This window comes from Petromyzon marinus, unplaced genomic scaffold (assembly GCF_048934315.1).
Source record: "Petromyzon marinus isolate PM22_M1 ecotype Great Lakes invasive population unplaced genomic scaffold, UKy_Petmar_22M1.pri1.0 PM_G_Scaffold_33, whole genome shotgun sequence".
In the NCBI taxonomy this organism is placed as follows: Eukaryota; Metazoa; Chordata; class Hyperoartia; order Petromyzontiformes; family Petromyzontidae; genus Petromyzon; species Petromyzon marinus.
In genome coordinates this window covers 610,207-637,229 of record NW_027422906.1, presented here as the reverse complement: position 1 = coordinate 637,229, position 27,023 = coordinate 610,207, and the positions used below count along the sequence as shown (strand labels likewise).

Here is a 27,023-nt window from a genome sequence, read left to right as displayed (position 1 = left end):
GTAATCGTATCCTTATCGATAATACGGAATTAAAGAGCAGAGTGGAATCGACTCTCTCTCATTCACGCTCACAACGCCTGCGTCACTGCATACGATTAATTGCGTTATTCCAAATCATAACACAATCCTCGTCACCGAGGCTCGACCTTATAATCCATAATGACCTGAATTATCATAACCATGCCCACTCGCATAAATTAATACGATTATCTCTCGAATCAGCATAATTTATGCGCATAATTACACAATTAACATAATTTCGGATAAATTATGCAAATTTCATTTAATTCTCATTATTTTCATCAATTTTCATAACACCTATATATACAACAGGGGGATGACGTGACTCCCCCCTCCCCCCATCCCCAACGGCTAGAGCGCTCCTAACGGCCGCAAAGAGGATTCGATTGGATGCGTGGGATGACGTCACATGACCCGGGGGGGTTGGGGGGCGGGGTTAAGGGGCTTGCTACATATATAAGTGTGGTGCAGGAGGGAGAATTTGTGGCAGAGTCCTTCTGGAGCGGCGGCAGCGGAGAGAGAGAGGAGCTAGCCGTCCTCAGGGTCCGCGCTCGGGACGCCTGCAGGGTGGAGCTGAGAGCGATCGACGACACAAAGTCCCCCAAGGCGAGAGAGAGAGAGAGAAACATCTCCCTCGGCCCCGTCGGGCAGCGGCGGCAGCGGCCGCAGAGGTGAGCGGCAGACACGGACAAAGGAGGTCAGTTCGGTCGGCTCGGGCTCAGGCAGTGGACGCACTCTGAGACGGGTAGGTGAGAGAGGAGGAAGGGCTGCTGCTGGCTGGAGGGAGACATACACGGGAAATAAATTTTAGCGCAGACTGACTTTGTGACGCGTGTGTGCGTGCGTGTGTGTGTGAAGAGCGGTTACGGCCTTCATAGGTGCTGCTCGCTAACAGCACTTGCCCCTACAGTCTGTTAAGGCTATATGGGGGATCTTTGTGAAGAGCGGTGGGACAGCGATTGGCGTACCACGCTGTGCGTGTGTGTGGGTGGCTTTAATCAGCATAGGCACCCGTAAATAAATAATTAAACAGAGGGACGTTTGACTTTCACCGCAAGCGAGCGCGCAGAGATTAATTAATTAATTGCTTACCGAGCGCGCGCAGAGATTAATTAATTAATTGCTTACCCAGCGCGTGCATATTAAACTACCCTACTACGGCTGCCCGCACCCACGCGCGTGGGTGGTCGCGCGCGTGGGTGGGGGGGTCACGTGGGTGGGGGAGGGCCGTCCAGCCCCCGTTGGCTGTTGACACAACGGCTTAGTATAAATAAATAATTAACTCTGAGCAGCCGCCAGCGGCGAGTGGGGGGGGTGGAGGGGTGCTGACGTCACACCCCACCCGCTCGCGGGGGAGGGGGGAGGGGAAGATCAGTCCCCCCCCACCTAATGGGGAGTGGGGAGGGGGAGATCAGTCCCCCCCACCTAATGGGGAGTGTGGAGGGGGGCACTAGCCCCCCACAGATGGAACCAGGGGGGTCGGTGTGTACTGTGAGGCTGTGTGTGTAGTGTGAGGCTGTGTGTGTGGTGTGAGGCGTGTGTTGCCCTGGCTTGCCCTGGCTTGCCCCAGCAACGTCACGTGGTGTGCCTCGTCACTGCTGCTGCTGCTGCTGCCACCACAACACGCTTAGGGCTTTAAGGCTTTTCTGTTTATTATGAATCTGTCATTTTCCATGATTAGTCTGTGGTTTTCATTATTAATCTGTCATTGTTGATTATGAGCCTGTCATTAATATGTCATTTTTCATTATTAACCTAATTTGTGTGTATTATTAATCTGTCATTTTTCATTATTAACCTAATTTTTGTTTATTATTAATCTGTCATTTTACGACGGCAAAAACGTGGTAGTCACGGCGACATTTGTCATCAGTGTTGTGAGTAGCCCGCACTGAGAGCACGACTACACACACAGACATACACAAACACACAGGTTGTGTGTCTGTGTGTGTGGGGTGAGGTTGCACAAGAGACACACACACAGACACACACAGACACACAGACACACAGGTTGTGTGTGTGTGTGGGGTGAGGTTGCACAAGAGACACACACACAGACACACACAGAGACACACACACACAGGTTGTGTGTGTGGGGTGAGGTTGCACAAGAGACACACACAGAGACACACAGAGACACACACACAGACACACACAGGTTATTGTGTGTGTATGTGTGGGGTAAGGTTGCACCAAAGACACACACAGACACACACACACAGAGACACAGGTTGTTGTGTGTGTGTGTCTGTGTGTCTGTGTGTATCTGTGTTTGTGTATCTGTGTGTGTGTCTGTGTGTGTGTGTGTCTGTTTGTGTGTCTGTGTGTGTGTGTGTCTGTGTGTGTCTCTGTGTGTGTGTCTGTGTGTGTGTACGTGTGTGTGTGTATCTGTGTGTCTGTATGTGTCTGTCTGTGTGTGTGTTAAGGTTGCACCATGTCGAGCCCATTGAAGCTGATCGTGAGCGCCGATTCCAACCGTGGGGGGCGGCGCTACATGGAGGACATCACAGAGGTGGGCGGAGTCTCTGTGTGTGTGTGTCTCTGTGTGTGTCTGTGTGTGTCTCTGTGTGTGTGTCTGTGTGTGTGTCTCTGTGTGTGTCTGTGTGTGTGTGTCTGTGTGTCTGTGTGTGTGTCTCTGTGTGTGTGTGTCTCTGTGTGTGTGTCTCTGTGTGTCTCTGTGTGTGTCTGTGTGTGTCTCTGTATGTCTCTGTGTGTGTATCTGTGTGTCTGTGTGTGTCTCTGTGTGTGTCTGTGTGTGTCTCTGTGTCTCTGTGTGTGTGTCTCTGTGTGTGTGTGTGTCTGTGTGTGTGTCTGTGTGTCTCTGTGTGTGTGTCTCTGTGTGTGTCTGTGTGTGTCTCTGTGTGTGTGTCTGTGTGTCTCTGTGTGTGTGTCTCTGTGTGTCTCTGTGTGTGTCTGTGTGTGTGTGTCTCTGTGTCTCTGTGTGTGTCTCTGTGTGTGTCTCTGTGTGTGTGGGGAGCGATAGTGTAGCGGTTAGCGCGCTGCACTATGAACCTGGCGACCCCGAGTTCGATTCCCGCTCACGGCCAACACCCAGTGGCGATTATCTGAACCGGTCCTGGGCCTCCCCCTAGGTCGATTCGGCCTCAAACGAGTACCCGGTGCGGTGCGTGAACATCGCCACCGGGGAGACAAAGGCGGCCGGGCGTGGTGCCGGCCACCCACCCCCTCGTGTGCCCTCGCGGCCATCGCTGGCGCCGCTCGCTAACGGCACTCGCCTCTACGGTCCGCCAAGGCTGCACGGGGGATCTTTGTCCGCCGGGTCGCCGGTCGAGGCCTAGGACCGACCCACAATGCACCGCTCGCGTCACGTGACGTTCCCCTCGCCGCCCCGTGCCCGCAGGTCTCCACCGAGGGCGACGGGGACGCCATCTTCCTGGCCGTGTTCGACGGCCACGGCGGCCCCCAGGCCGCTCGATTCGCCCGCCGCTGCCTCTGGCCCTCGATCCGTGCCCAGCCCGGGCTGTGGGGCGCCACCGACCCCGCGGGAGTTTGCCACGCCATCCGTGACGGCTTCCTGGCGTGCCAGCGTGCCATGTGGGAGGAGCTGGGTGGGTCTCACGCGTGCTGCGTTATACACTACACTATACACTACTATACTATACACTACACTATACACTACTAGATATACTACACTATACACTACTATACTATACACTACACTACTATACACTACTATATACACTACACTATACACTACACTATACACTACACTATACATTACTATACACTACACTATACACTACTATACACTACACTATACACTACACTATACACTACACTACTATACACTACACTACTATACACTACTATACACTACACTATACACTACACTATACACTACACTACTATACACTACACTATATACTACACTATACACTACACTATACACTACTATACATTACTATACACTACACTATACACTACACTACTATACACTACTATACACTACACTATACACTACACTATACACTACTATACACTACACTACTATACACTACACTATACACTACACTATACACTACTATACACTACTATACGCTACACTACTATACACTACACTATACACTACACTACTATACACTACACTACTATACACTACACTATACACTATACACTACTATACACTATACACTACACTATACACTACTATACACTACACTACACTATATACTACACACTACACTACACACTACATTACACTATACACTACACTATACACTACACTAAATTAACGTTTTGTTCCACCATTGGAACCTCGTTTGCCTGTAACACAATATGATAATTATTTTTTTTTAACCCTTTCATCTGGCAACAAAACTGACACCATTTTTTTCGTATACAAGGAGTCATTGTTTGTGCATTGAGCACAATACCTGCGGTCGGAATGCAAACACAAAACACGCAGCTCTGATAATGCATTGGCGGTGGAATTGATAAGTCCACACCCGAGACAGCTTCCCTTAGAGCCTCGTCTCACACGCGGTGTTAGACCAGGTGATGATGATGACGTCTCACACGCGGTGTTAGACCAGATGATGATGATGACGTCTCACACTTGCGGTGTTAGACCAGGTGATGATGACGTCTCACACGCGGTGTTAGACCAGGTGATGATGACGTCTCACACGCGGTGTTAGACCAGATGATGATGACGTCTCACACTTGCGGTGTTAGACCAGGTGATGATGACGTCTCACACTTGCGGTGTTAGACCAGGTGAAGATGACGTCTCACACACGCGGTGGTAGACCAGATGATGATGACGTCTCACACTTGCGGTGTGAGACCGGATGATGATGATGTCTCACACTTGCGGTGTTAGACCAGGTGATGATGACGTCTCACACTTGCGGTGTTAGACCAGGTGATGATGATGTCACACACTTGCGGTGTTAGACCAGGTGATGATGACGTCTCACACTTGCGGTGTTAGACCAGGTGATGATGACGTCTCACACTTGCGGTGTTAAAGCAGATGATGATGACGTCTCACACTTGCGGTGTTAGACCAGATGATGATGACGTCTCACACTTGTGGCGTTAGACCAGATGATGATGATGACGTCACACACTTGCGGCGTTAGACCAGGTGATGATGACGTCTCACACTTGCGGTGTTAGACCAGGTGATGATGACGTCTCACACTTGCGGTTTTAGACCAGGTGATGATGATGTCACACACTTGCGGTGTTAGACCAGGTGATGATGACGTCTCACACACGCAGTGTTAGACCAGATGATGATAATGTCTCACACTTGCGGTGTTAGACCAGGTGATGATGACGTCTCACACACGCAGTGTTAGACCAGGTGATGATGACGTCTCACACAGGCGGTGTTAGACCAGGTGATGATGACGTCTCACACTTGCGGTGTTAGACCAGGTGATGATGACGTCTCACACTTGTGGCGTTAGACCAGATGATGATGATGACGTCACACACTTGCGGCATTAGACCAGGTGATGATGACGTCTCACACTTGCGGTGTTAAAGCAGATGATGATGACGTCTCACACTTGCGGTGTTAGACCAGATGATGATGACGTCTCACACTTGTGGCGTTAGACCAGATGATGATGATGACGTCACACACTTGCGGCATTAGACCAGGTGATGATGACGTCTCACACTTGCGGTGTTAGACCAGGTGATGATGACGTCTCACTCTTGCGGTGTTAGACCAGGTGATGATGACGTCTCACACTTGCGGTTTTAGACCAGGTGATGATGATGTCACACACTTGCGGTGTTAGACCAGGTGATGATGACGTCTCACACACGCAGTGTTAGACCAGATGATGATAATGTCTCACACTTGCGGTGTTAGACCAGGTGATGATGACGTCTCACACACGCAGTGTTAGACCAGGTGATGATGACGTCTCACACAGGCGGTGTTAGACCAGGTGATGATGACGTCTCACGCTTGCGGTGTTAGACCAGATGATGATGATGACGTCTCACACTTGCGGTGTTAGACCAGGTGATGATGACGTCTCACACTTGCGGTGTTAGACCAGGTGATGATGACGTCACACACACGGTGTTAGACCATATGATGATGACGTCTCACACTTGCGGTGTTAGACCAGGTGATGATGACGTCTCACACTTGCGGTGTTAGACCAGGTGATGATGATGTCTCACACACGCGGTGTTAGACCAGATGATGATGACGTCTCACACGCTGTGTGAGACCAGGTGATGATGACGTCTCACACTTGCGGTGTTAGACCAGGTGATGATGACGTCTCACACTTGCGGTTTTAGACCAGGTGATGATGATGTCACACACTTGCGGTGTTAGACCAGGTGATGATGACGTCTCACACACGCAGTGTTAGACCAGATGATGATAATGTCTCACACTTACGGTGTTAGACCAGGTGATGATGACGTCTCACACACGCAGTGTTAGACCAGGTGATGATGACGTCTCACACAGGCGGTGTTAGACCAGGTGATGATGACGTCTCACACTTGCGGTGTTAGACCAGGTGATGATGACGTCTCACACTTGCGGTGTTAGACCAGGTGATGATGACGTCTCACACTTGCGGTGTTAAAGCAGATGATGATGACGTCTCACACTTGCGGTGTTAGACCAGGTGATGATGACGTCTCACACTTGCGGTTTTAGACCAGGTGATGATGATGTCACACACTTGCGGTGTTAGACCAGGTGATGATGACGTCTCACACACGCAGTGTTAGACCAGATGATGATAATGTCTCACACTTGCGGTGTTAGACCAGGTGATGATGACGTCTCACACACGCAGTGTTAGACCAGGTGATGATGACGTCTCACACAGGCGGTGTTAGACCAGGTGATGATGACGTCTCACGCTTGCGGTGTTAGACCAGATGATGATGATGACGTCTCACACTTGCGGTGTTAGACCAGATGATGATGACGTCTCACACTTGTGGCGTTAGACCAGATGATGATGATGACGTCACACACTTGCGGCATTAGACCAGGTGATGATGACGTCTCACACTTGCGGTGTTAGACCAGGTGATGATGACGTCTCACTCTTGCGGTGTTAGACCAGGTGATGATGACGTCTCACACTTGCGGTTTTAGACCAGGTGATGATGATGTCACACACTTGCGGTGTTAGACCAGGTGATGATGACGTCTCACACACGCAGTGTTAGACCAGATGATGATAATGTCTCACACTTGCGGTGTTAGACCAGGTGATGATGACGTCTCACACACGCAGTGTTAGACCAGGTGATGATGACGTCTCACACAGGCGGTGTTAGACCAGGTGATGATGACGTCTCACGCTTGCGGTGTTAGACCAGATGATGATGATGACGTCTCACACTTGCGGTGTTAGACCAGGTGATGATGACGTCTCACACTTGCGGTGTTAGACCAGGTGATGATGACGTCACACACACGGTGTTAGACCATATGATGATGACGTCTCACACTTGCGGTGTTAGACCAGGTGATGATGACGTCTCACACTTGCGGTGTTAGACCAGGTGATGATGATGTCTCACACACGCGGTGTTAGACCAGATGATGATGACGTCTCACACGCTGTGTGAGACCAGGTGATGATGACGTCTCACACTTGCGGTGTTAGACCAGGTGATGATGACGTCTCACACTTGCGGTTTTAGACCAGGTGATGATGATGTCACACACTTGCGGTGTTAGACCAGGTGATGATGACGTCTCACACACGCAGTGTTAGACCAGATGATGATAATGTCTCACACTTGCGGTGTTAGACCAGGTGATGATGACGTCTCACACACGCAGTGTTAGACCAGGTGATGATGACGTCTCACACAGGCGGTGTTAGACCAGGTGATGATGACGTCTCACACTTGCGGTGTTAGACCAGGTGATGATGACGTCTCACACTTGCGGTGTTAGACCAGGTGATGATGACGTCTCACACTTGCGGTGTTAAAGCAGATGATGATGACGTCTCACACTTGCGGTGTTAGACCAGGTGATGATGACGTCTCACACTTGCGGTTTTAGACCAGGTGATGATGATGTCACACACTTGCGGTGTTAGACCAGGTGATGATGACGTCTCACACACGCAGTGTTAGACCAGATGATGATAATGTCTCACACTTGCGGTGTTAGACCAGGTGATGATGACGTCTCACACACGCAGTGTTAGACCAGGTGATGATGACGTCTCACACAGGCGGTGTTAGACCAGGTGATGATGACGTCTCACGCTTGCGGTGTTAGACCAGATGATGATGATGACGTCTCACACTTGCGGTGTTAGACCAGGTGATGATGACGTCTCACACTTGCGATGTTAGACCAGGTGATGATGACGTCACACACACGGTGTTAGACCATATGATGATGACGTCTCACACTTGCGGTGTTAGACCAGGTGATGATGACGTCTCACACTTGCGGTGTTAGACCAGGTGATGATGATGTCTCACACACGCGGTGTTAGACCAGATGATGATGACGTCTCACACGCTGTGTGAGACCAGGTGATGACGACGTCTCACACTTGCGGTGTTAGACCAGATGATGATGACGTCTCACACGCGGTGTTAGACCAGATGATGATGATGACGTCTCACACTTGCGGTGTTAGACCAGGTGATGATGAAGTCTCACACTTGCGGTGTTAGAGCAGATGATGATGACGTCTCACACTTGCGGTGTTAGACCAGGTGATGATGACGTCTCACACTTGCGGTGTTAGACCAGGTGACGATGACGTCTCACACTTGCGGTGTTAGACCAGGTGATTATGACGTCACACACTTGCGGTGTTAGACCAGGTGATGATGACGTCTCACACTTGCGGTGTTAGACCAGGTGATGATGACGTCTCACACTTGCGGTGTTAGACCAGATGATGATGACGTCTCACACTTGCGGTGTTAGACCAGATGATGATGATGACGTCTCACACTTGCGGTGTTAGACCAGGTGATGATGACGTCTCACACTTGCGGTGTTAGACCAGGTGATGATGACGTCTCACACACGCAGTGTTAGACTAGATGATGATGATGTCTCACACTTGCGGTGTTAGACCAGGTGATGATGACGTCTCACACAGGCGGTGTTAGACCAGATGATGTCTCACACTTGCGGTGTTAGACCAGATGATGATGACGTCTCACACTTGCGGTGTTAGACCAGGTGATGATGACGCCAAAAGGCGCAACGTTTTGTCGTGTATGATTGGGGCCAAATGTAGCTGATAGAGGCAAAATAAACATTGAAATTGGTTTAATTTGTTGATCAGGGAAGTCTTCTGTATCTTCCACAATAGACGAAGGGGGAACATTCTCTGTGCCTGCTGCGCAATTTGAACAACCCCCCCCCCCCCCGTAACTTCACCTTAGCGCTGTTTTCAATCACCCGAAGCTGTTAACTGACGAATTTGATCTTAGTATAGGAATAGGTTTTACCCTTTTAACTGGCACAAAAACTGACACCTTTATTCAAGGCATCATGTTTGCAATAACCACAACACAAGCAGTCAAAATGCAAACAAAAGAGACAACTCTGATAATAAAAAGGGTAAAAACTATTACTAGGTTGTAAATGCTCACCCCGAGCCCTCAATACTCTGATAGTACGCTGTTTTTGAGTTGTACGCCTTTTGGCGTCTTCTGGTCCAACACCAGTGGAGACTAGGCTCTAAGAAAAGCCGTCTCGCGTGTGGACCAATCAAATTCAAGGACAGTGCCAATATTATTATCAGAGTTGTCTCTTTTGTTTGCATTTTGACTGCTTGTGCTGTGGTTATTGCAAACATGATGCTTTGAATAAAGGTGTCAGTTTTTCTGCCAGTTAAAAGGGTAAAACCTATTACTATATATTGTTACTGGCAAAGGAGGTCTCATAATGAATTTGATCTTCTCCGATGGACGCTGCTTGATAGCGGAGAGTGAAGAAACGTGAGTGTGGCTGATGCTGTCTGAAGTTACCTAGGAAATAACGAAGAGCAAAGAGAAGCGGTAGAGTTACCAATAAATTGATCAGAGTCTAATTTTATTTTGTCTCAATGTAATGGCAGGGAATATTGACAGAAATAACGTCATCAAACACTTCGCTGCATTTCACTGTAGCACTGCATTAATGGCAGTGAATGTTGCACGATACATTTATTTCGCCCATGGCTAATGTGTAAGAGATTCTCGCAACATTTTTCATATTTGATATATTTTTGTTCAATAACATTGAAAATTGTAAAACGTTTCAAAATACAAAAAAAACTTTTACAATTTAATTTTTGTTATAACAAATTTAATAACATAAAATTCCTAGCAACAATTGTCCATCTTACCTTCCAGAGGTTTTTTTTGGCACACTCACCCACCCACTCAATCACTCACCCACCCACCCACTCACACAGTCACTCACCCACACAGTCATTCACCCACCCACCCACTCACACAGTCACTCACCCACTCAGTCACTCACCCACCCACACAGTCACTCAATCACTCACCCATCCACTCACACAGTCACTCACCCACTCAGTCACTCACTCACCCACTCAATCACTCACCCACCCACCCACACAGTCACTCACCCACTCAGTCACTCACCCACACAGTCACTCACCCACCCACCCACTCAATCACTCACCCACCCACTCACACAGTCACTCACCCACCCACCCACTCAATCACTCACCCACTGACAGAGTCACTTCCCACTCAGTCACTCACCCACCCACTCAATCACTCACCCACCCACCCACTCACACAGTCACTCACCCTCTCAGTCACTCACCCACCCACTCAATCACCCACCCACCCACTCACACAGTCACTCACCCAGTCAGTCACTCACCCACCCACCCACTCAGTCACCCACCCACCCACCCACACAGTCACTCACCCACTCAGTCACTCACCCACCCACTCAATCACCCACCCACCCACTCACACAGTCACTCACCCAGTCAGTAACTCACCCACCCACTCAATCACCCACCCACTCAGTCACTCACCCACTCAGTTACTCACCCACCCACTCAATCACTCACCCACCCACCCACTCACTCACCCACCCACTCAATCACTCACTCACCCACCCACCCACACAGTCACTCACCCACACCCCTGTCTAACTCCCCCCCCCCCCCTACAGGAGGCAGCTGGTCGCGCACACGGCAGGGCCATCCCAGCACGACAGGCACCACGGCTTGCTGCTGCCTCATCAGGGGCGGTGACGAGCTCTACGTCGCCCACGTGGGAGACTCGCGAGCCGTCATCGCCCAGCGCCACCCCCGGGGGGGGGGCACCCCCACAGACGGACCCCCCCCCCCTTCAACGCACCCCGTCTATTCATTGGCCCCCCCTTCCTCACTGCGACCCATTTATTCAGCGGGCCCCCCTTCTTCCTTGCGCCCCATTTATTCAGCGGACCCCCCTTCGGACATGGGCCCCCCTTCTGTGAAGGCCCACCTAGCCTGGGACGGAACCCCACCTACGCATGGCCAAGTCGTGGCGGACTTCATAGCGGCCATCGGCCAAGCCGTGGCAACACCGCAACCACCGCCACTGTCACAACCACCACAACTACAACCACAACCACCACTGTCACAACCACCACAACCACAACCACCACTGTCACAACCACCACCACCACTGTCACAACCACCACCACTGTCACAACCACCACAACCACAACCACCACCACTGTCACAACCACCGCCACTGTCACAACCACCACAACTACAACCACAACCACAACCACCACTGTCACAACCACCACAACCACCACCACCGCCACCACCACCACTGTCACAACCACCACCACCACTGTCACAACCACCACCACCACCACTGTCACAACCACCACCACCACCACGGCCACCACTGTCACAACCACCACCACCACCACTGTCACAACCACCACCACCACGGCCACCACCACTGTCACAACCACCACCACTGTCACAACCACCACCACCACCACCACGGCCACCACTGTCACAACCACCACCACTGTCACAATCACCACCACCACCACGGCCACCACCACTGTCACAACCACCATCACCACCACCACGGCCACCACCTCTGTCACAACCACCACCACCACTGTCACAACCACCACCACTGTCACAACCACCATCACCACCGCCACCACCACCACTGTCACAACCACCACCACTACAACCACCGCCACCACCACGGCCACCACTGTCACAACCACCACCACCACTGTCACAACCACCACCACCACTGTCACAACCACCACCACCACTGTCACAACCACCGCCACCACCACGGCCACCACTGTCACAACCACCACCACCACCGCCCCGGCAGGAGGTGGACAAGGAGGAGGTGGTGGACGAGGTGGAAGAGGAGGAGGTGGACAAGGAGGTGGTGGTGGACAAGGAGGTGGATAAGGTGGTGGAGGTGGACGAGGTGGTGGAGGAGGTGGACGAGGTGGTGGATGAGGAGGTGGACGAGGTGGAGGAGGTGGTGGACGAGGTGGTGCCGCTACTTGCCGTGGCGTTGACGCGCGACCACAAGCCGGAGGATCCAGTGGAGAGGGAACGCATCGAGAGGCTGGGCGGGCGGTAAGACATTCGTGTGTATGTGTGTGTGTGCCTATGATACCATCAGTAGGCCTGGGCTCTGGGTCGTTCTTCGTGCTTTTGGAGTACCTGACCCTCTGCTCACGATCATTAAGGACCTTCATGATGGTGAGCGGGCCCGGGTAAAACTACGTGGCCGGGAGTCAGAGCCATTCCCTGTACACCTTGGGGTGCGACAGGGATGTCCTCTGGCTCCCACATTATTTAACATCTATTTTGACCGCGTAGTTCGTGAAGCCTTCAATAGCTGTACCGGGGGAATCTCCATATGGTACAGATATAATGGGAGGCTGATCGATGCCCGGGTGCGGTCAAGGGATGGCTCCCTATTGCTCAACCACGTTATGTCTGCTGATTTGGTAATAGCTGCTCATTCAGAGGAGGAGTTGGAGACGCTGCTGCTGAGACTGGAGCGTGCCACTAAGAGGTGGGGCCTTACCATCAGCCCCACCAAAACTAAGCACCTGCCTGGGTATTTTGTACCATCGGACACTCCACCCCCACAACTCCCTATCAGGGATGGGGCAGTTGTGGAGAGTGTGGAGAGTTTCCCATACCTGGGCAGTGTGCTTATGACTGGCTCCAGTTTAACAGCAGAGGTCTCACTCCGAATCAGTCGAGCAGCAATATCTTTTCATCGGTTGCGTAACGCTGTGTGGAAGCTACCTGGTTTGTCGCTCCGCACTAAGCTTCAGGTCTTCTCGGCCACGGTCATTCCCTCCCTTCTATACGCTTGCGAAACATGGACCCCCCTAATGGAACATCTTCGCCGGTGTGAAACATTTAGGCTGGCCTGCCTACGATCCATCCTGGGTTTAACCAGACTGGATTGTGTGAGGAGCTCACAAATCCTTGAAAGATCTGGACAAGGTCCCATCGGTGAGCTCCTCCGGCGGGCAAGGCTGCGATGGCTGGGTCATGTAGCCCGCATGCCCAGCCACCTCATACCGAAACAGCTTTTGTTCGGCCAGATTGAGGGGGCTAAGCGGGCGCGGCACGGGCTAGAGAAGAGATGGAGTGATGTGGTACAAGAGGACGTGGAGCTGAGTGGACTTGCCGATGACTGGTACCAGCGGTGTCAAGATCGGCCTCTGTGGAGGAGGCTCGTGAAGGACGCTACTGGGCAGTTGGAGGCAGTCGCCCACCAACAACAACGGAGGGCAGAGGAGCGACGCTCACAACAACGAGCGGAGCGCCGGGTGGCTAAAGCACAGCAGGTTGGCACAGTAGGGGGCACAGGTGCTGCATCAGCCAGTCATCTCAGTCAGTCGACCCGTGGCACCTGGGTCTGCCCCGTGACCTCCTGCCAGCGGGCGTTCGACACTTCACGTGGCCTCAGGGTGCACATAGCCTGGCACAAGCGTCGTGGTGACGTCACCGCCACTTAGTGGCAAATGGCGGTTGTTGTTCTTGTGTATGTGTGTGTGTGTATGTGTGTGTGTATGTGTGTGTATGTGTGTGTGTCTGTGTGTGTATGTGTGTGTCTGTGTGTGTGTGTGTGTATGTGTGTGTGTATGTGTGTCTGTGTGTGTGTATGTGTATAATACCCAGGCACCTGCCTGGGTATTTTGTACCATCGGACACTCCACCCCCACAACTCCCAATCGGTGATGGGGCAGTTGTGGAGAGAGTGGAGAGTTTCCCATACCTGGGCAGTGTGCTTATGACCGGCTCTAGTTTAACAGCAGAGGTCTCACTCCGAATCAGTCCAGCGACAATATATTTTCATCGGTTGTGTAACGCTGTGTGGAAGCTACCTGGTCTGTCGCTCCACAGTAAGCTTCAGGTCTTCTCGGCCACGGTCATTCCCTCCCTTCTCTACGCTTGCGAAACGTGGACCCCCCTAATGGAACATCTTCGCCGGTGTGAAACATTTAGGCTGGCCTGCCTACGATCCATCCTGGGTTTAACCAGGCTGGATTGTAGTGAGGAGCTCACAAATCCTTGAAAGATCTGGGCAAGGCACCATCGGTGAGCTCCTCCGGCAGGCAAGGCTGCGATGGCTGGGTCATGTAGCCCGCATGACCAGCCACCGCATGCCGAAACAGCTTTTGTTCGGCCGGATTGAGGGGGCTAAACGAGCTCGGCACGGGCTAGAGAAGAGATGGAGTGATGTGGTACAGGAGGACGTGGAGCTGAGTGGACTTGCCGATGACTGGTGCCAGCGGTGTCAAGATCGGCCTCTGTGGAGGAGGCTTGTGAAGGACGCTTCTGGGCAGTTGGAGGCAGTCGCCCTCCAACAACAACGGAGGGCGGAGGAGCGACGCTCACAACAACGAGCGGAACGCCGGGTGGCTAAAGCACAGCAGGTTGCCACAGTAGGGGGCACAGGTGGTGCATCAGCCAGTCGTCTCAATCAGTCGACCCGTGGCACCTGGGTCTGCCCCGTGACCTCCTGCCCGCGGGCGTTCGACACTTCACGTGGCCTCAGGGTGCACATAGCCTGGCACAAGCGTTGTGGTGACGTCATCGCCACTTAGTGGCGAATGGCGGTTGTTGTTGTGTGTGTGTATATATGTGTGTGTATGTGTGTGTGTATGTGTGTGTGTATGTGTGTATGGGTGTATGGGGAGGAGTAGTGTAGTGGTTAGCGCGCTGTGCTACGAACCTGATGACCCGGGTTCGATTCCCGCTCACAGCCAACACCAGTCACGATTATCTGAACCGGTCCAGGGCCTCCCCTAGGTCGACTAAGCCTCAAATGAATACCTGGTACGGTGTGTAAACATCGCCACTAGGGAGACAAAGGCGGCCGGGCGTGGTGCTGGGCACCCACCCCCTCGTGTACCGTTCCGGCCTCCGTAGGTGCTGCTCGCTAACAGCACTTGCCCCTACAGTCTGTTACAGGCTACACGGGGGATCTTTGTGTGTGCTCGCTAACAGCACTTGCCCCTACAGTCTGTTACAGGCTACACGGGGGATCTTTGTCTTTGTGTGTGCTCGCTAACAGCACTTGCCCGTACAGTCTGTTAAGGCTACACGGGGGATCTTTGTCTTTGTGTGTCTGCCCACCAGGGTGATGAGGAAGCCAGGGGGGCCTTGCCGTGTGGCCTGGAGGAGGCCCCTTGTGGCTCACTGCGGCCCTGGGCAGCAAAGCTCAGCCACGGAGGACATCCCCTTCCTGGCCGTGTCACGCTCCCTCGGTACACACACACACACCTACACACACACCTACACACACACACAGCTACACACACACCTATACACACACCTACACAACAACAACAACAACCGCCATTCGCCACTAAGTGGCGGTGACGTCACCACGATGCTTGTGCCAGGCTATGTGCACCCTGAGGCCACGTGAAGTGTCGAACGCCCGCTGGCAGGAGGTCACGGGGCAGACCCAGGTGCCACGGGTCGACTGACTGAGATGACTGGCTGATGCACCACCTGTGCCCCCTACTGTGCCAACCTGCTGTGCTTTAGCCACCCGGCGCTCCGCTCGCTGTTGTGAGCGTCGCTCCTCCGCCCTCCATTGTTGTTGGAGAGCGACTACCTCCAACTGCCCAGTAGCATCCTTCACGAGCCTCCTCCACAGAGGCCGATCTTGACACCGCTGGTACCAGTCATCGGCAAGTCCACTCAGCTCCACCTCCTCCTGTACCACATCACTCCATCTCTTCTCTAGCCCGTGCCGCGCTCGTTTAGCCCCCTCAATCCGGCCAAACAAAAGCTGTTTCGGCATGCGGTGGCTGGGCATGCGGGCTACATGACCCAGCCATCGCAGCCTTGCCCGCCGGAGGAGCTCACCGATGGTGCCTTGCCCAGATCTTTCAAGGATTTGTGAGCTCCTCACACAATCCAGTCTGGTTAAACCCAGGATGGATCGTAGGCAGGCCAGCCTAAATGTTTCTAACCGGCGAAGATGTTCCATTAGGGGGGTCCACGTTTCGCAAGCGTAGAGAAGGGAGGGAATGACTGTGGCCGAGAAGACTTGACGCTTAGTGCGGAGCGACAGACTAGGTAGCTTCCACACAGCGTTACGCAACCGATGAAAAGATATTGCCGCTCGACTGATTCGGAGTGAGACCTCTGCTGTTAAACTGGAGCCGGTCATAAGCACACTGCCCAGGTATGGGAAACTCTCCACTCTCTCCACAACTGCCCCATCACCGATTGGGAGTTGTGGGGGTGGAGTGTCCGCTGGTACAAAATACCCAGGCAGGTGCTTAGTTTTGGTGGGGCTGATGGTAAAGCCTCACCTCTTAGTGGCACGCTCCAGTCTCAGCAGCAGCGTCTCCAACTCCTCCTCTGAATGAGCAGCTATTACCAAATCATCAGCATACATGACGTGGTTGAGCAATAAGGAGCCATCCCTTGACCGCACCCGGGCATCGATCAGCCTACCATTATATATGTACCATATGGAGATTCCCCCGGTACAGCTATTGAAGGCTTCACGAACTACATGGTCAAAATAGATGTTAAATAATGTGGGAGCCAGAGGACATCCCTGTCGCACCCCAAGGTGTACAGGGAATGGCTCTGACTCCCGGCCACGTAGTTTTACCCGGGCCCGCTCACCATCATGAAGGTCCTTAATGATCGTGAGCAGAGGGTCAGGTACTCCAAAAGCATGAAGAACAACCCAGAGCCCAGGTCTACTGATGGTATCATAGGCCTTGACCAGGTCAAGAAAGCAGATATGTAGGTCTTTTTGGAATTCCCTACACCTCTGCTGTAGCAGACGGACAGAAAATATGGCATCTTTGCAGGACCGCCCTTTCCTGAAACCGCATTGGGGCTCCGCAAGCCTCTCCTCAGCGTGCCTGGCAAGGCGATGTTGAATAATCCTTGCCAGGACCTTTCCCGGCACACTGTAGTTGTTACAGTCTGTGCGGTCCCACTTCTTAAAAAGGGGGACCACCAGGGCATCCTTCCAATCCTGCGGACCCCGTCCAGTGGTCCAGACTGTTGTTATGATGTCATATAGGGCAGTCTGTGCACAAACGCCGCCCTCCCTCAGCATTTCGCTTGGGAGATCATCTCTGCCCGCTGCCTTTCCTGGTCTCAGACTCCAGATCGCCTTCAGTACTTCCTCAACAGATGGCACCTTAGCCAGCCACTCACAGGGGGTGACTTCTTCCAATATTTGAGGCACCGTAGCCTCAGCAGGGTCATCCTCACTTTGTGCCACGATGTTTTCCCGATTGAGGGATTTTCCCTCCCCCAGGACCTCACAGAAATGCTCAGCAAATCTGCAAACCTGTTCCTGGGGGTCGAAGATTGGGTCACCGTTTTTTTTCCTAATGATGGTAATAGGTGTGGCGCTGCAGATTACTTTTTTGATGGAGTTAAATAGAGATTTGTGATCACGGGCCACTGAGGCAGACTCCATCTCCTCAGCAACCCGCGACCACCACCCATCCTTGCAGCACCTCATGGCTCTCCGAACCTCCGAGCGAAGGCTGCGGTAAGCCTCCTCATTCTCTGACATGGGATTCTGTAACTGATGACAGTGGGCCTGTCGTTTTTTCTCAACCATCCTGAACACCTCCTCTGTCAGCCAGGGTCTCTGGGGAGGTCTGGACCGCGTACCCAAAGCAGCCATTGCAGCTGCATGAGTCACAGTCCTAAACCTCGCCCATTTACCCTCGACATCAGGAGGAGTCGGGGACGATGCCAATCCCAGCCGCAAGCGATGATGAAATTCTCGCTTGCAACTTTCATCAGATAACTGAGACCAGGCCACTTTAGGTTGGAATGGGGTCCTGGGTGTACACCCACCACCGGAGTTGAAGAATAGCAGGCACATCTTACAGATGACTAGTCGGATGGTCAGAAGGCAGATCAGCTCCACGGTAGGTCCTGGTGTCAAGGACATGGGCTCGCATCCGCTGGTCCGTCACTATCTAGTCCAGCAGATGTTCTTGCTTGGACTCGGCATGCATCCATGATGTTGTGTGGATGCGCCGATGCCGGAACAGCGTGTTGGTAATTACTAGCCCATGGGCTGCACAAAAATCTAGCAGCCTTCTACCGTTGTTATTGAGCTGATCTGGCCCATGCCCTCCAATCACTCCAGACCAGGTGCCAGTATCATGACCAACTCGGGCATTGAAGTCACCCAACATGATGACTCTATCCCGAGGGGCCACTTTAGCCAGCACCTGTGACAGGAGGTCATAGAAGTCATCTGACTCATCGGCTTTGCCTGCATCCCTCCACGGATGTTCATCTTCGGTGGGGGCATAAGTAACCACGACCACCATTCCTCGCCTCCAGTTGATGGGAAGGCGAGCCCAAAGTAGCCTGGGACTTACAGCTTCCCACACCTCACCGCCATGTTCCCACGCCCCTTTATTCTTTTGTTCAAAAGAAGAGCCACACCCTGTTGTTTGGCAGTCTGCTGCCCCGAGTAGAGGACTGTCCACCCCTCATAGTGGCAGGAGCCAGAGCCGGTCCACCGGACCTCCTGAATGCCACATAGATCCAGGCGGTACCGGTCCAGCTCCCGACAGAGGAGTGGCAGCCTCTCCTCCGCAGTGAGTGTTCGAACATTCCACGTGGCCACCCGTAGTGGTTTTTCGTTGTTTCTGGAGGAGCCCCGAGGGTAGATATTCAATCTCCTGGCTCCGCCAATTGGGGTTTGGCCAGGAGACGTCATAGACGCCTGGCCTCCCGGGGCCTCCGGCACAAGCTTATTAGTAATATATTCTTAATTCGTGGTTTAGTGGTAATTAATTGAAGGTGGAGGGGTTACCAGCCCCTCGCATCCATCCAGAGCCCCCGTTTAGCCCCTGTGTGTGTATGTAGAGGAGCCAATCAAAATTGGACCTCCCCCCACAGCACTGTCCACGACAGAGTTGCCCGTCCGGCACACACACCTACACACACACCTACACACACCTACACACACACCTATACACACACCTACACACACCTACACACACCCCTACACACACACCTACACACACCTACACACACACCTACACACACACACCTACACACACACACTTACACACACACACCTACACACACACCTACACACACCTACACACACACCTACACACACACACACCTATACACACCCGTGGCACCTCCTGGCGACCTCCTGCCAGCGGGCATTCGACACTTCATCTGGCGTTAAAAGTGCACGTAGCCTGGCACAGGCGCCCTGGTTATGTCATCGCCACCTAATGGCGAATGGCGGTTGTTGTGAAACGTGTGTTCATGTATATGTGTGTGTACGCATAGGTGTGTTTACGTGTGTGTTTACGAGTGTGTGTACGTGTGTGTACGTGTTTGTGTGTACGTGTGTGTGTGTACGTGTGTGTGTACGTGTGTGTACGTGTGTGTGTACGTGTGTGTACGTGTGTGTGTGTGTACGTGTGTGCGTGTGTGTGTACGTGTGTACGTGTGTGTGTACGTGTGTCCGTGTGTGTACGTGTCCATGTGTGTGCGTACGTGTGTACGTGTGTGTGTACGTGTGTGTACGTGTGTGTGTACGTGTGTAAGTGTGTGTGTACGTGTGTGTACGTGTGTGTGTGTATGTGTGTGTGTACGTGTGTGTGTACGTGTGTGTACGTGTGTGTGTGTACGTGTGTGTGTGTGTACGTGTGTGTGTGTACGTGTGTGAGTGTGTACGTGTGTGTGTGTACGTGTGTGTGTGTACGTGTGCACGTGTGCGTGTGTGTACGTGTGTGTGTGTGTACGTGTGTGTGAGTGTGTACGTGTGTGAGTGTGTACGTGTGTGAGTGTGTGTGTGTACGTGTGTACGTGTGTGTGTACGTGTGGGTGTGTGTACGTGTGTGTGTACGTGTGTGTGTGTGGTACGTGTGTGTGTGTACGTATGTGTGTGTACGTGTGTGTGTACGTGTGTGTGTGTGTACGTGTGTGTGTGTTGGCGATATCCCACAGGGGACCTCTGGAGCTACGACTTTGCGAGCGCCCAGTTTGTGGTCTCCCCCGAGCCGGACGTCAGCGCCTACAGGCTGGACCCAGGGCACCACCGCTACCTGGTGCTGGCCACCGACGGAGTCTGGGATGTCCTCACGCCCACAGAGGCCGTGGCGCTCTGTCATCGTGCGGACGCACAGCAGCAGCAGCGAGCACGGGCACGTCTACATACACACACACACGTCTACATAGACACAAACGTCTACATACACACACACACGTCTACATACATACACACACACGTCTACATACACTCACACACGTCTACATACACGCACACACATATACACACACACACACGTCTACATACACACACACACACGTCTACATACACACACACACATATACACACACGTATACATACACACACACACGTCTACATACACACACACGTCTACATACACACATACGTCTACATGCACACACACACACGTCTACATACACACACACGTCTACATACACACACACACGTCTACATACACACACACGCCTACATACACACACGTCTACATACACACACACTATACACTTACACACGTCTACATACACACACACACGTTTACACACACACACACGTCTACATACACACACGTCTACATACACACACACACGTCTACATACACACACACGTCTACATACACACGTCTACACACACACACGTCTACATACACACACGTCTACACACACACACACGTCTACACACACACACTATACATACACACACACACACACGTCTACATACACGCACACACGTCTACATATACACACACGTCTACATACACACACACATCTACATACACACACACACACGTCTACATACACACACACACGTCTACATACACACACACACGTCTACATACACACAAACGTCTACATACACACACACACGTCTACATACACACACACACATCTACATACACACACACACGTCTACATACACACACACACGTCTACATACACACACACACGTCTACATACACACACACGTCTACATACACACACGTCTACATGCACACACACACACGTCTACACACACACACACGTCTACACACACACACACGCCTACATACACACACACGCCTACATACACACACACACGTCTACATACACACACACACACGTCTACATACACACACACTATACACTTACACACGTCTACATACACACACACACGTTTACACACACACACACGTCTACATACACACACACACTATATATACACACACACACACGTCTACATACACACACACGTCTACATACACACGTCTACACACACACACGTCTACATACACACACACGCGTCTACATACGCACACACGTCTACATACACACACGTCTACATACACACACACGTCTACATACACACACACGTCTACATACACATGTCTACACACACACACGTCTACATACACACACACGTCTACACACACACACGTCTACATACACACACACACGTCTACATACACACACACGTCTACACACACACACTATACATACACACACACACGTCTACATACACGCACACACGTCTACATACACACACACATCTACATACACACACACACGTCTACATACACACACACACGTCTACATACACACACACACGTCTACATCCACACACACACATCTACACACACACACGTCTACATACACACACACACACGTCTACATACACACACACGTCTACATACACACGTCTACACACACACACGTCTGCATACACACACACACGTCTACACACACACACTATACATACACACACACGTCTACATACACATGTCTACACACACGTCTACATACACACACACGTCTACACACACACACTATACATACACACACACACGTCTACATACACGCACATACGTCTACATACACACACACATCTACATACACACACACACGTCTACATACACACACACACGTCTACATACACACACACACGTCTACATCCACACACACACATCTACACACACACACGTCTACATGCACTTACACGTCTCATCCTGCAGGCCAGCGGTGGTGGTGGTGCCGGTGGTGGTGGTGGTGATGTCGGTGGTGGTGCCGGTGGTTGTGCTGGTGGTGGTGCCGGTGGTTGTGCTGCTGGTGGTGCCGGTTGTTGTGCCGGTGGTGCCAGCAGCAGCAGCAGCGGTGTAGACCTGACGCTGGCGCAGGCGCTGGTGGCGGAGGCGCTGTCCCGCTGGCACCGGCTCGGCACCAAGGCCGACAACGTGAGCGCCGTGGTGGCGCGGCTGTGCCCGTCGGCGGCGTCGCCGGCGCCCCGGCTCGGTGCCGACGGCGCCGCCGGCGCCGTGCTCGTTGCCGGCGGAGGAGGAATGGTCGCTGGTGGTAGTGGTGGTGGCGCCGTCCGTGCGTCAGCCCTGGCCAGGAGTGGAACCGAGGTTCTACGAGGGCCGGGCACCGAGGAGCTACCCAGCAACAACAGCAGCAGCAGCAACAACAACAGCAACAGCAGCAGCGGCAACAGCAGCAGTGGGAAGTTCACTCCACTGCTGGCTGACCTGGTGAGGGCACCGTTACGATGCGTGGTGTGTGTGTGTACATGTGTATGTGTGTATGTGTGTGCGTGTGTACGTGTGTTTGTGTGTATGTGTATTTGTGTGCGTGTGTATGTGTGTTTGTGTGTATGTGTGCGTGTTTGTGTGTGTGTACGTGTGTACGTGTGCGTGTGTGTGCGTGTGTTTGTGCGTGTGTGTACGTGTGTTTGTGTGTATGTGTGTACGTGTGTGTGTGTTTGTGTGTATGTGTGCGTGTTTGTGTGTGTACGTGTGTGTGTATATGTGTTTATGTGTGTTTGTGTGTATGTGTGCGTGTTTGTGTGTGTACGTGTGTGTGTGTGTGTGTATATGTGTTTGTGTGTGTATGTGTTTGTGTGTATGTGTGTTTGTGTGTATGTGTGTGTGTTTGTGTGTACGTGTGTGTGTGTGTGGATGTGTACGTGTGTGTGTACGTGTGTTTGTGTGTAAGTGTGCGTGTGTTTGTCTGTCCAGCGAAACGATCCCCTACCTCATTGGTGTCGGACGGTAATGCTGTGACTCTGTGTGTGGTGAGTCTATGGGTCTTTGTGTGTGGTGAGTCTATGGGTCTCTGTGTGAGTGAGTCTATGGGTCTCTGTGTGTGGTGAGTCTATGGGTCTCTGTGTGTGGTGAGTCTATGGGTCTCTGTGTGTTGTGAGTCTATGGGTCTCTGTGTGTGGTGAGTCTCTGGGTCTCTGTGTGTGGTGAGTCTATGGGTCTCTGTGTGTGATGAGTCTATGGGTCTCTGTGTGTGGTGAGTCTATGGGTCTCTGTGTGTGGTGAGTCTATGGGTCTCTGTGTGAGTGAGTCTATGGGTCTCTGTGTGTGGTGAGTCTATGGGTCTCTGTGTGTGGTGAGTCTATGGGTCTCTGTGTGTGGTGAGTCTATGGGTCTCTGTGTGTGGTGAGTCTATGGGTCTCTGTGTGTGGTGAGTCTATGGGTCTCTGTGTGTGGTGAGTCTATGGGTCTCTGTGTGTGGTGAGTCTGTGGGTCTCTGTGTGGTGAGTCTATGGGTCTCTGTGTGTGGTGAGTATATGGGTCTCTGTGTGTGATGAGTCTATGGGTCTCTGTGTGTGGTGAGTATATGGGTCTCTATGTGTGGTGAGTCTATGGGTCTCTGTGTGTGGTGAGTCTATGGGTCTCTGTGTGATGAGTCTATGGGTCTCTGTGTGTGGTGAGTCTATGGGTCTCTGTGTGTGGTGAGTCTGTGGGTCTCTGTGTGTGGTGAGTCTATGGGTCTCTGTGTGTGGTGAGTCTATGGGTCTCTGTGTGTGGTGAGTCTATGGGTCTCTGTGTGTGGTGAGTCTATGAGTCTCTGTGTGTGGTGAGTCTATGGGTCTCTGTGTGTGGTGAGTCTATGGGTCTCTGTGTGTGGTGAGTCTATGAGTCTCTGTGTGTGGTGAGTCTATGGGTCTCTGTGTGTGGTGAGTCTATGGGTCTCTGTGTGTGGTGAGTCTATGAGTCTCTGTGTGTGGTGAGTCTATGGGTCTCTGTGTGTGGTGAGTCTATGGGTCTCTGTGTGTGGTGAGTCTATGGGTCTCTGTGTGTGATGAGTCTGTGGGTCTCTGTGTGTGGTGAGTCTATGGGTCTCTGTGTGTGGTGAGTCTATGGGTCTCTGTGTGTGGTGAGTCTATGGGTCTCTGTGTGTGGTGAGTCTATGAGTCTCTGTGTGTGGTGAGTCTATGGGTCTCTGTGTGTGGTGAGTCTATGGGTCTCTGTGTGTGGTGAGTCTATGGGTCTCTGTGTGTGATGAGTCTGTGGGTCTCTGTGTGTGGTGAGTCTATGGGTCTCTGTGTGTGGTGAGTCTATGGGTCTCTGTGTGTGGTGAGTCTATGGGTCTCTGTGTGGTGAGTCTATGGGTCTCTGTGTGTGGTGAGTCTATGGGTCTCTGTGTGTGGTGAGTCTATGGGTCTCTGTGTGGTGAGTCTGTGGGTCTCTGTGTGTGGTGAGTCTATGGGTCTCTGTGTGTGGTGAGTCTGTGGGTCTCTGTGTGGTGAGTCTATGGGTCTCTGTGTGTGGTGAGTCTATGAGTCTCTGTGTGTGGTGAGTCTATGGGTCTCTGTGTGTGGTGAGTCTATGAGTCTCTGTGTGTGGTGAGTCTATGGGTCTCTGTGTGTGGTGAGTCTATGGGTCTCTGTGTGTGGTGAGTCTATGGGTCTCTGTGTAGTGAGTCTGTGGGTCTCTGTGTGTGGTGAGTCTATGGGTCTCTGTGTGTGGTGAGTCTATGGGTCTCTGTGTGTGGTGAGTCTATGGGTCTCTGTGTGTGGTGAGTCTGTGGGTCTCTGTGTATGGTGAGTCTATGGGTCTTTGTGTGTGGTGAGTCTATGGGTCTCTGTGTGTTGTGAGTCTATGGGTCTCTGTGTGTGGTGAGTCTATGGGTCTCTATGTGGTGAGTCTATGGGTCTCTGTGTGTGGTGAGTCTATGGGTCTCTGTGTGTGGTGAGTCTATGGGTCTCTGTGTGGTGAGTCTATGGGTCTCTATGTGTGGTGAGTCTATGGGTCTCTGTGTGTGGTGAGTCTATGGGTCTCTGTGTGTGGTGAGTCTGTGGGTCTCTGTGTGTGGTGAGTTTATGGGTCTCTGTGTGTGGTGAGTCTATGGGTCTCTGTGTGTGGTGAGTCTATGGGTCTCTGTGTGTGGTGAGTATATGGGTCTCTATGTGTGGTGAGTCTATGGGTCTCTGTGTGTGGTGAGTTTATGGGTCTCTGTGTGATGAGTCTATGGGTCTCTGTGTGTGGTGAGTCTATGGGTCTCTGTGTGTGGTGAGTCTATGGGTCTCTGTGTGTGGTGAGTCTATGGGTCTCGGTGTGTGGTGAGTCTATGGGTCTCTATGTGTGGTGAGTCTTTGGGTCTCTGTGTGTGGGTAACTCCCCACCCCCTCCCTTTCCAGGGCTGCAGCCAGGAGGAGATTCCCAGCAAGCGCAGCCGCAGGAGCGGTCCTCACGAGGGCACCGCCTCAGACTAGCACCTCAGACTAGCGCCGCAGACTAGTACCTCAGACTAGCGCCTCAGACTAGCACCTCAGACTAGCGCCTCAGACTAGCGCCTCAGACTAGCGCCTCAGACTGGTGCCTCAGACTAGCACCTCAGACTGGCGCCTCAGACTAGCGCCTCGGACTAGCGCCTCAGACTAGTGCCTCAGACTAGTGCCTCAGACTAGCGCCTCAGACTGGTGCCTCAGACTAGCACCTCAGACTAGCGCCTCAGACTAGCGCCTCAGACTTGCGCCTCAGACTAGCGCCTCAGACTAGCGCCTCAGACTAGCGGGGACCCTGGTAGAGGGACCCCGGTAGATGGACCCTGGGACCCTGGTAGAGGGACCCTGGTAGAGGGACCCTAGTAGTGGGACCCTGGTAGAGGGACCCTGGTAGAGGGACCCTGGTAGTGGGACCCTGGTAGGGGGACCCTGGTAGAGGCCTGGTAGTGGGACCCTGGTAGTGGGACCCTGGTAGTGGGACCCTGGTAGTAGGACCCTGGTAGAGGGACTCCGGTAGAGGGACCCTGGTAGTGGGACCCCGGTAGAGGGACCCCGGTAGAGGGACCCTGGTAGAGGGACCATGGTAGAGGGACCCTGGTAGAGGGACCCTGGTAGAGGGACCCTGGTAGTGGGACCCTGGTAGAGGGACCCCGGTAGAGGGACCCCGGTAGAGGGACCCTGGTAGAGGGACCCTGGTAGAGGGTCCCTGGTAGAGGGACCCTGGTAGAGGGACTCCGGTAGAGGGACCCTGGTAGTGGGACCCCGGTAGAGGGACCCCGGTAGAGGGACCCTGGTAGAGGGACCATGGTAGAGGGACCCTGGTAGAGGGACCCTGGTAGAGGGACCCTGGTAGTAGGACCCTGGTAGAGGGACCCCGGTAGAGGGACCCCGGTAGAGGGACCCTGGTAGAGGGACCCTGGTAGAGGGTCCCTGGTAGAGGGACCCTGGTAGAGGGACCTTGGTAGTGGGACCCTGGT

The 27,023-nt window shown here is 52.6% G+C and overlaps 1 protein-coding gene across 2 annotated transcripts; it reads left to right on the top strand.

Annotated features, from left to right (window-relative positions):
• Positions 1-497: 497 nt before the first annotated feature.
• Positions 498-27,023, top strand: LOC142915646 (uncharacterized). 2 transcript variants are annotated; one of them, XM_076061370.1, is made up of 8 exons: positions 498-692; positions 2,448-2,533; positions 3,383-3,590; positions 11,174-12,617; positions 15,651-15,778; positions 20,499-20,695; positions 22,547-23,059; positions 25,960-27,023. In XM_076061370.1, the coding sequence occupies exons 2-8, from the start codon at positions 2,456-2,458 to the stop codon at positions 26,032-26,034; spliced, it is 2,643 nt and encodes an 880-aa protein (XP_075917485.1). In that variant the 5' UTR covers positions 498-692; positions 2,448-2,455; the 3' UTR covers positions 26,035-27,023. The 2 variants fall into 2 exon arrangements, with proteins under 2 accessions (XP_075917485.1, XP_075917486.1); XM_076061371.1 differs by lacking the exon at positions 498-692 and adding an exon at positions 1,537-1,898.